Source organism: Onychomys torridus, chromosome 22, assembly GCF_903995425.1.
Source record: "Onychomys torridus chromosome 22, mOncTor1.1, whole genome shotgun sequence".
NCBI classification, from domain to species: domain Eukaryota; kingdom Metazoa; phylum Chordata; class Mammalia; order Rodentia; family Cricetidae; genus Onychomys; species Onychomys torridus.
The window spans coordinates 8,227,805-8,238,862 of NC_050464.1; the positions used below are offsets into that span (position 1 = coordinate 8,227,805).

Genomic DNA, 11,058 nt, shown 5'->3' on the forward strand with positions numbered 1-11,058 from the left:
TGAAGGGGTGTTGGATTTTGTCAAATGCCTTTTCTCCATCTAGTGAGATGATCATGTGGTTTTTTTCCTTGAGTTTGTTTATATGGTGTATTACATTGACGGACTTTCGTATGTTGAACCACCCTTGCATCCCTGGGATGAAGCCTACTTGATCATGGTGGATAATTGTTTTGATGTGTTCTTGGAGTCTGTTTGCCAGAATTTTATTGAGTATTTTTGCATCAATGTTCATGAGGGAGTTCAGTCTGTAGTTCTCTTTCTTTGTTGCATCTTTGTTTGGTTTGGGAATCAGGGTAATTGTAGCCTCATAAAAGGAGTTTGGTAATATGCCTCCTTCTTCTATTGTGTGGAACAATTTAAAGAGTATTGGTATTAAGTCTTCTTTGAAGATCTGGTAGAATTCTGCAGTGAAACCATCAGGTCCAGGGCTTTTTTTGGTTGGGAGGCTTTTAATGACTGATTCTATTTCCTTAGGGGTTATTGGACTATTGAAATGGTTTATCTGGTCTTGATTTAAATTAGGTGTGTGGTACCTATCCAGAAAATTATCCATTTCTTTTAGATTTTCCAGTTTTGTGGAGTAGAGGTTTCTGAAGTATGACCTGATGATTCTCTGGATTTCCTCATTGTCTGTTGTTATGTCCCCTTCTCATTTCTGATTTTGTTAATTTGGATGCTCTTTTTCTGTCTTTTGGTTAGTTTGGATAAGGGCTGGTCTATCTTGTTGATCTTCTCAAAGAACCAACTCTTTGTTTCATTAATCCTTTGTATTGTTCTCTTTATTTCTATTTTATTGATTTCAGCTCTCAATTTGATAATTTCCTGGCATCTGTTCCTCCTGGGACATTTTGCTTCTTCCTGTTCAAGGGCTTTAAGGTGTGCTGTCAAGTCACTAGTGTGAGATTTCTCCAGCTTCTTTATGTGGGCATTCAGTGCTATGGATTTCCCTCTTGGCACTGCTTTCATAGTGTCCCATAAGTTTGGGTATGTGGTGTATTCATTTTCATTGATCTCTAGGAAGTCTTTAATTTCTTTCTTTTTTTCTTCCTTAACCCATTGGTGATTCAGTTTCCATGAGATTGTAGGATTTCTGTAGTTTTTTTCTGTTGTTGAAATCTAACTTTAAACCATGGTGGTCTGATAGAACACAGGAGGTTATTCCAATTGTTTTGTATTTGTTGAGATTTGCTTTGTGGCCAAGTATGTGGTCGATTTTAGAGAAGGTTCCATGGCGTGCTGAGAAGAAGGTATATTCTTTTTTGTTTGGGTGGAATGTTCTATAGATATCAATTAAGTCCATTTGAGTCATGACATCAGTTATGTCCATTATGTCTCTGTTAAGTTTCAATTTGGCCGATCTGTCCAGAGGTGAAAATGCGGTGTTGAGGTCTCCCACTATTACGTGTGGGGTTTTATATGTGATTTAAGCTTTAGTAATGTTTCTTTTACATATGTAGGCGCCCTTATGTTTGGGGCATAAATGTTCAGATGTGAGACTTCATCTTGGTGGATCTTTCCTGCGATGAGTATGTAATGTCCTTCATCATCTCTTTTGATTGATTTTAGTTTGATGTCTATTGTTCTGGATATTAGGATGGATACACCAGCTTGCTTCTTAAGACCATTTGATTGGAAAGTCTTTTCCCAGCCTTTTATTCTTAGGAGGTGTCTGTCTTTGAATTTGAGGTGTGTTTCTTGTATGCAGCAGAAAGATGGGTCCTGTTTTCATATCCATTCTGTTAGTCTGTGTCTTTTTATAGGTGAATTAAGTCCATTGATATTATGGGATATTAATGACCAGTGATTGTTCGTTCCTATTGTTATTTTTATTTTTTGGTGGTAGTGTGTGTGTACTTCTCTTCTTTGGGGTTTACTGTTGTGGTGTTATTTATTGCCTGTGTATTCATGGGTGTATCTGCCTTCCTTAGGTTGGAATTTTCCTTCTAGTGCTTTCTGTAGGGCTGGGTTTGTGGATAAGTATTGTTTGAATCTGGTTTTGTCTTAGAAGTTCTTGTTCACTCCATCCATGATGATTGAAAGTTTTGCTGGGTATATTAGTCTAGGCTGGCATCCATGGTCTCTTAGTGTCTGCATTATATCTGTCCAGGTCCTTCTGGCTTTCAAAGTCTCCATCGAGAAATCGGGTGTTATTCTGATGGGTTTGCCTTTATAAGTCACTTGGCCTTTTTCCTTTGCTGCCCTTAATATTCTTTCTTTATTCTGTACGTTTAGTTGTTTAATTATTATGTGGCAAGGGGACTTTTTAGGGGGGGTCTAATCTGTTTGGTGTTCTATAGGCTTCTTGTATCTTCATGGCCATTTACTTCTTTAAGTTGGGAACGTTTTCTTCTATGATCTTGTTAAATATATTTTCTGTGCCTTTGAGTTGGTATTCTTCTCCTTCCTCTATCCCTATTATTTGTAGGTTTGGTCTTTTCATGGTGTCCCAAATTTCTTGGACATTTTGGGTCAAGACTTTGTTGGTTTTAGTGTTTTCTTTGACTGATGAATCTATTTCTTCTACCGTATCTTCAACACCAGAGATCCTCTCTTCCATCTCTTGCATTCTGTTGATTATACTCACCTCTGAAGTTCCTGTTTGTTTACTCAGATTTTCTATTTCCAACATTCCTTCTGCTAGTGTCTTCTTCATTTTTTCTATTTCCCTCTTCAGGTCTTGAACTGTCTCCCTTGCTTTTTCATGATTTTCATTCAAGGATTTATTGTTTTCTTCTGCTTTAATTGTGCTTTCCTCTAGTTTTTTATAGCGTTCTTCCCATTTTTTTTGTTTGTCTGTTCCTCTACTTTATTTTTGATATAAGGCTCTAGCCTCCTCATGATGTTACTTATAAGGTTGTTTTCTTCTTCTTCTTCTTCTTCTTCTTCTTCTTCTTCTTCTTCTTCTTCTTCTTCTTCTTCTTCTTCTTCTTCTTCTTCTTCGATTCCATGATGTTCAGGTCTAGCTGTTGGAGAAGGACTAGGTTCTGGTGATGCTGTATTGCTCTTTATTTTGTTGTATGTACTTCTGCCTTGACGTCTGCCCATCTCCTCTTGTGTTCGTTCTTGGTCTTATCAGTGTACTTGGTCCAGAGGGAGTTGACAGATGGAAGCCCTGGGCCAGATGGGAGCGCTGGTCCAGATGAGAGTGCTGGTCCAGATGAGAGTGCTATCTGGATAGGAGCTGGGGGGCTGGATTCTGAGTCTCGGGAAGTCCCTGATGTCTCCTTATTTTGTCCAGATGGGAGCTCCTCTTGTCCAGATGGGAGTTCCTCTGGTCTCTGGTCCAGATAGGAGTTCCAGGGCAGGATGGAAGCTGGGGGCTGGTCTCTGAGTCTCAGGAAGTGGCTGGGGTCTCCAGCAGATGGGTGTGGGGGCAGGGTGTGGACACTGCAGTGTCTGCCTGCAGTCTTGGAGAAGGGGAGCCTTCCCGCAGGGCCCGCCGATTGGCAGGCAACTGGGGCCAAGTTGGTCAGGTCCTCCAGAGGTGGCCTGTGTCCAGCGGTGGGACCCAGGCGCAGTTGCCTCTCTGACTATAACCCAGGCATTCACCTGTGGTCTAGATGGAAGTTCAGGGGCGGACGGAAGCTGGGCGAATTCTAGGAAATCTTTAATTTCTTTATTTCTTCCTTGACCCATTGATGTTTCAGGTGAGCATTATTCAGTTTCCATGAGATTGTAGGCTTTCTATAATTTTTGTTGTTGTTGAAGTCTAAGTTTAAGGCATGGTGGTCTGATAAGATACACAGGGGGTTATTCCAATGTTTTTTGTATCTGTTGAGATTTGTTTTGTGACCAAGCATGTGGTCAATTTTGAGAAGGTTCCATGAGGTGCTGAGAAGAAGGTGTATCCTTTTGTGTTAGGATGGAATGTTCTATAGATGTCTATTAAGCCCACTTGAGTCATAACATCTGGTAGGTCCTTTATTTCTCTGTTGAGTTTCAGTCTGGTAGATCTGTGTTTTGGTGAGAGTGGTGTGTTGAAATTCTTCACTACTAATGTGTGGAGTTTGATGTGCCTTTTAAGCTTCAATAATATTTCTTTTATGAATGTGGGTACCTTTGTATTTGGGTTATAAATGTTCAGGATTGACGCTTCATTGTGGTGTATTTTTCCTGTGATATATATGTAATGTCCATCCTGATCTCTTTTGATTGATTTTAGTTTGAAGTCTATTTTATTAGATATTAGGATAGCTACACCAGCTTGTTTCTTAGGTCCATTTGCTTGGAAAGCCTTTTCCCAGCCCTTTACTCTGAGGTGGTGTCTGTCTTTGAAGTTGAGGTGTGTTTCTTGTATGCAGCAGAGGGATGGATCCTGTTTTCTTATCCATTCTGTTAGTCTGTGTCTTTTTATAGGTGAGTTGAGACCATTGATATTGACGGATATTAATGACCAGTGATTGTTGGTTCCTGTTATTTTTGTGGTCGTGTTGTGTTGTCCTTTGGTGTTTGCTGGTGTGGGATTCTCTATTGCCTGAGTTTTCCTAGGTGTGTTTAGCTTCTTTAGTTTGGATTTTTCCTTCTAGTGCTTTCTGTAGGGCTGGGTTTGTGGACAGGTATTGTTTAAATCTGGTTTTATCATGGAATATTTTGTTTACTCCCTGTATGGTGATTGAGAGTTTTGCTGGGTATAATAGTCTGGGTTGGCATCCGTGGTCTAATAGTGTCTGCATAACATTTGTCCAGGACATTCTTGCTTTCATAGTCTCTATTGAGAAGTCTGGTGTTATTCTGATGGGTTTGCCTTTATATGTTACTTGGTCTTTTTCCTTTGTAGCTCTTAATATTTTTTCTTTGTTCTATATGTTTAGTGTTTTGATTATTATGTGGCAAGGGGACTTTTTTTTTGGATCCAGCTTATTTGGTGTTCTGTAAGCTTCTTGTATCTTCATAGGTATTTCTTTAGGTTAGGAAAGTTTTCTTCTATGATTTTGTTGAATATGTTTTCTGTGCCTTTGAGTTGGTATTCTTCTCCTTCTTCTATGCCTATTATTCTTAGGTTTGGTTTTTTTTTCATGGTGTCCCAAATTTCTTGGATGTTTTGTGTTATGACTTTTTTGTCTATAGTGTTTCCTTTGACTGATACATCTATTTTCTCTATTGTGTCTTCATTGTCCGTAATTCTCTGTTCCATCTCTTGCGTTCAGTTGGTTATGCTTGTTTCTGTAGTTCCTGTTCGTTTAGTCAGGATTTCTATTTCCAGCATTTCCTCAGTTTGTGTTTTCTCTTTTGTCTCAATTTCATTTTTCAGATCTTGGATAGTTTCCTTCGTCTGTTTAATTACTTTTTCTTGGCTTTATTTGATTTTTTTCCATTTTTTGGTTTGTTTTTTCTTCCATTTCTTTAAGGTAATTTTTTTATTTCCTCTCTAAGGGAATTTTTCACTTCCTCTTTGATGGAGTTTTTCATTTCCTCTTTAAGGCAGTTTTTTATTTCCTCTCTAAGGGAGTTTTTCATTTCCTCTTTGATGGAGTTTTTCATTTCCTCTTTAAGGGAGTTTTTATTTCCTCTTTAATGGAATTTTTCATTTCCTCTTTAAGGGAATTTTTTATTTCCTCTGTAAGGGAGTTTTTCATTTCCTCTTTAATGGAGTTTTTCACTTTCTCTTTAAGGGAATTTTTATTTCCTCTTTAATGGAGTTTTTCATTTCCTCTCTAAGGGAGTTTTTCACTTTCTCTTTAATGGAGTTTTTCATTTCCTCTTTAATGGAGTTTTTTCATTTCCTCTTTAAGGGAGTTTTTCATTTCCTCTTTAAGGGCCTCTATCATTTTCTTAAAGTCATTTTTAGGGTTGATTTTTTTCTGTTTCCTCTGCCTTGGTATGTTCAGGTCTTGTAGGTATAGAGTCACTGGGTTCTGATGTTGTCATGTAGGTCTTCATGTTGTTGCCGGTGTTTTTGCACTGGCGTCTACTCATCTCTTCCTCTGTTCGGTGCAGGCAGTGTCTGTGTCTGAAGGTGCCTCTCTTGTTCTAATTGTTAGTCTTGGTTCACTAGGATTTCTTTGTTAAATTGGTGCTGTTAGGCTCTGTTTCTATGGGATCAGCTTAGGCAGATCAGTGTTAGTGGGTTCTGTCTCTGGGAGCAGTTGTTCCCAGTTGGTGTAGGGTGTGCTTATGGTTTCAGTAGTAGTTAGGTTCATAGGGGTTAGTTTTTTTGTTTGTTTTTTGGGGGTGGGGGCAGTAGGGAAAGGTAGCTGTCTGGTCACTGGGATTCCAATGGATATGGCCTAGGAGTTAGAGACCTGATCTGCCGGTGGCTTACCTGTTCTCAGTCGGTGAACTTAGGATTCTAGTGATCTGGTTAGGTGGCTGGGTGGTGTCTTCTTTTGTGTTCTCAGGTCACATTTTGCTCATTCATCAACTTCTCAGCTGTTCTTGTTTCCTCAGGCTGCAAACTGTAGGTTTCTGATTCCTCTCCTGGATGGATTTCAGCTGAGTAGGGTAGTCTCAACAATACCTCCAAGTTGTTGGGTTTCTCAGGATTGGCAGCTGGGCCCTTGAAACTTGATTCTTTATATCAGGTGAAATCCAGAAATATGGGGATTTATTTGTATTTGGAATTAAGAAAAGGAAATACAGTGGGGGCTGTAACTGGTATGGGCAAATTTAAGTTTCAACATTGAAAGGAAATTAAAGGTTGAATGTAGTGATCATTTACTTTGTTTCACAAACTCTTTAAGCCCTGGTTGTGGGATTCTCTTTAAGTGGGAGGAAAATGGAACTTTCAGAATGATTTTACATTATGTGCTGGATAGAAAGGCAAAGATTTCAATGGGCATAGTCTCAGAACTCCAGGAAATTCAGGAGAACTGCTGAAAGTTTAAGGCCAGCCTTAAACTTTTCAAACAAAAACAAAAACAAAAGCAAAGATTTTAGAAGTGTCTCCTGTGTGGTGATGTATTGCCTTTGGTGTAAATGCAGAAGTGTCTGGGGTGGCGGTCTTTTTGTGTGATGATGTATTGCCATTTGATATGAATGAGAATCTATTTCTCCCAAACATAGGGCATATTAGATCATTTCTTTTTCAGATATGCCCCCAAATTACTCCCCAGCTTCCCCTTGCAGGAGTCCTCCCACTTCGGTTTAAGTGTGACACCCTTCCAGTGACTGTTTTGCTCCTCATTTCTTAGGTCATTGTCATTTATTCTGTCAAAGTTGTAAAGAAAATATTTGTAAAGTAACTAAGGTACTTGTTTTCAGTGTAAATTTACTCTTTTCCCACTTCTTATCCCCCCTACATATATTACTTATTATAAAATCAAAGAAAAAGGAGACTTATGCACTCATAATAACTTTTACTCATAGATTGTCCACAGATATGACATTTAGGTACCACACCCTCTGTAGCTTGTTTATTCATGTTGATATTTGTTCAATCTTACTCCTTTTCAGAAATCAGTAAAGTTGAGGACACCATAGAGAAAATCCAAGAAAATGAAGACAAACATATGAGGCAAGCTGATGATCTCAATAGCCAAAGACCAGAGAAGGGAGACGCATTTGATACAACTTACAACCTAGAACCACACCTCATTTCTTCAAGCACAGCAGCTCACAGTTGTGTCTCCTGTGGGAAGACTTTGGAATCTATTTCAGAATTAATTAGTAGTGATGGAAGGTATGCAATAGAGAAGCCCAACAAGTGTATTGATTGTGGGGAAACATACAGAGAGAAAGCAGATGACTTTAATCAAAATGGGGATACTTCTTCTCAACATGATGAAAGTAGTCTGCAGAAAATTACCATTTTGGAGAAACCCTTTGATTATGGGTTAATGGAAGCCTTAGACAGTGAAACTGTTTTCTTGGCTCATGAGAGAGCTTATATGGAGGAGAAGCCCTATGAATGGGATGATTCTGGACCAGACTTCATTCAGATGTCAGATTTCAATGCATACCAGAGATCACAAATGGAAATGAAGCCCTTCGAATGTACGCAGTGTGGGAAATCCTTTTGTAAAAAGTCCAAATTCATCATACATCAGAGAGCTCATACAGGAGAGAAACCATATGCATGTAATATGTGTGGAAAGTCCTTTAGTCAAAAGGGAACCCTCACTGTACATCGGAGATCACACTTAGAGGAAAAACCTTATAAGTGTAATGAATGTGGGAAAACCTTCTGTCAGAAGTTACATCTCACACAACATCTGAGAACTCATTCAGGAGAAAAGCCCTATGAATGTAGTGAGTGTGGGAAAACATTCTGCCAAAAGACACACCTCACTTTACACCAGAGAAATCATTCTGGGGAGAGGCCCTATCCATGTAATGAATGTGGGAAATCCTTCTCCCGAAAGTCTGCCCTCAATGACCATCAGAGAACACACACAGGAGAGAAGCTTTATAAGTGTAATGAATGTGGTAAATCCTACTACCGAAAGTCCACTCTCATTACACACCAGAGAACACACACAGGGGAGAAGCCCTATCAGTGTAGTGAGTGTGGGAAGTTCTTTTCTCGGGTATCATATCTCACCATACACTATAGGAGCCATTTAGAAGAAAAACCATATGAGTGTACAGAATGTGGGAAAACCTTCAATCTAAACTCAGCTTTCATTAGGCATCGGAAGGTACATACAGAAGAGAGAGTTCATGAGTGTAGTGAATGTGGGAAGTTCTCCCAGCTGCAATATCTTCCTGATCACACAAATGACTTAGGAGAGAAACACTATGAATGTAATGAGTGCGGGAAAATCTTCCTTGAAAATTCAGCCTTCATTGGACACCAGCCCACTCCAGAAGGTGAAAAAATTTATGAATGTAATATATGTGGAAAGTCATTCTCTGATTTGTCATGCTATACTATACATTACAGAGGTCATTCAGAAGAGAAACCCTTTGGATGTAATGAATGTGGGAAGACCTTCTCTCATAATTCATCCCTCTTTAGACATCAAAGAGTACATACAGGTGAAAAGCCGTATGAATGTTACGAATGTGGAAAATTCTTCTCTCAGAAGTCATATCTCACTATTCATCACCGGATCCATTCAGGAGAGAAGCCCTATGAATGTAGCAAGTGTGGAAAAGTTTTCTCTCGGATGTCAAACCTCACTGTACACTATAGAAGCCATTCAGGAGAGAAACCCTATGAATGTAATGAATGTGGGAAAGTCTTTTCTCAGAAGTCATACCTCACTGTACATTACCGGACTCATTCAGGAGAGAAACCTTATGAATGTAGTGAATGTGGGAAAAAATTCCATCACAGATCAGCCTTCAATAGCCATCAGAGAATTCATAAAAGAGGAAATATAAATGTACTCAATGTGGAAAATCTCTGACATCTCAATTCAAAAAACCAAACATTTGGTTATAATGAACATTGGAAGTTCAATAGGGAGTAAAGGGTGGATCCCCCCACCCCAATGTTTAAATTTGTGGTGCTGGGAATTGAATACAGGGCCTTTTGCATGCTATAGATGTTCTACATGGAGCTGCACCCCAGTGATTCATAAGTAGAGCATCCATGAGCTTTGAGAAGTCCTTAAAACAAAATCTACTTTCACCTGAATTTTCAGAGACGAATCTGTAGGAATTCAGCAAGAAGCAAACCATGACCATGTAACTCATGGGACACTAGATAATTTTTACAGGAGTGAAACTTTCAAAGTATTTAATATTTATTTTTGATTTAAATTGTATTTACATATCAGGGAGTCTTGCTAAGAAATGTCAATAAGGTGACTATGTAACACACTTTGGAAACAAGCTAAAAGCCATATTTGTAATGTAAAAGCAGGTGTTTATAGAAAATATGCAAGAAGTTATCTGTTCTGAATAAACTTATAAAAGGAATTTATGAAGTTGAGAGTTGATCATAAGTGTGACTATGTGGCATCTCTGATGTTTTAGAAATGCAATTTAATATTCTGTGCAATTTTTTGTAACTTTGGCTTTGAATAATTTGTGAAAACATGGTATTATTAGAATGACCAAGTGTTACAATGGGATATATTGGTGAAATATGTTATATAATAGGAAAGTACATTATTTTCTATTTAGAATTTACAAGCAGATTTTTTTTGTTGTTAATGCTTACCAGTAGAGTGGTTTTGTAAAAATTTTTCAACTGGAATTGAGCAAAATTTTTTAAAAATACTATTTTGATAAACTTTACTGTCTTAGCGTTGTATTGCTGTGAAGAGACACCATGACCAAGCAAATCTTTTAATTTTTTTATTAATTAAATTTATTCATTTATTTTACATCCCAACCGCAGTTTCCCCTTGCTCCTCTCCTCTCCTTTCCTCCTCTCCTCTCTTCATCCCCTCCCCAGGCCAGGACCATGACAATTCTTATAAAGGAAAACATTTAATTGGGGCTGCGTTTAGTGTGGGGTTTTAGTCTGTTGTCATTGTGGGAAGTATGGTGACATGCAGGCAGATTAGGTGCCAGCAAAGTAAGAGTTCTACATCTGTATTTGCAGGCAGCAAGAACAGAGACTCTGAACCTGGCTTGAGCATTTGAAACCACAAAGCTCACCCCCCAGGGATACACTTCCTCCAGCAAGGCCACACCTACCCCAACAGGTGCTTCTCGTTAGTGACCAAGATTAAAATAAATGAGCCCTATGGGGGCCATTCCTATTCAAACCACCACATGCAAACATAATTTGGGGATGCTTATGTCCATTTAACTAAAAGAGTGTTAACATTGTATAAATATGGTGTCATTTTTGTTTATTGTCCTCTATTCCCAGGGCTTTAGAACAAAGTATGCTTCTAGCAAACATTTTCTGGTTGGTACTTTTTGGCATTATTCTTTGCCAAAAGAGTTTGGCTACCTACTGTTTCTCCACGGGAGAGTCAAGAGCAAGCAGTTTAAATAAATAATCATGATTTTCTTCTGGTTGCCAGTGCAGTAGCCTCTCATTGCCCAGTAGATCTGCCCCAAGACCTCTTGAAGCAATTCTTGAAGCAAGCTAGTCCCAAGCTGTAAGTACTGTGGTTCTGCATTACTTTAATGTCGTCACTAAGATATCTGCTTAGTGATGGGCAGGTAGTGAATACAATGTGGAATCACTGGACAGGAGGATGGTTGACACCTCAA

The 11,058-nt window shown here is 38.8% G+C and overlaps 1 protein-coding gene across 1 annotated transcript; it reads left to right on the forward strand.

Annotated features, from left to right (window-relative positions):
- Positions 1–7,270: 7,270 nt before the first annotated feature.
- Positions 7,271–10,177, forward strand: Rbak (RB associated KRAB zinc finger). Its single transcript, XM_036171981.1, has one exon. It carries the CDS (start codon positions 7,359–7,361, stop codon positions 9,288–9,290), a length of 1,932 nt encoding a protein of 643 aa, XP_036027874.1. The 5' UTR covers positions 7,271–7,358; the 3' UTR covers positions 9,291–10,177.
- Positions 10,178–11,058: the final 881 nt, after the last annotated feature.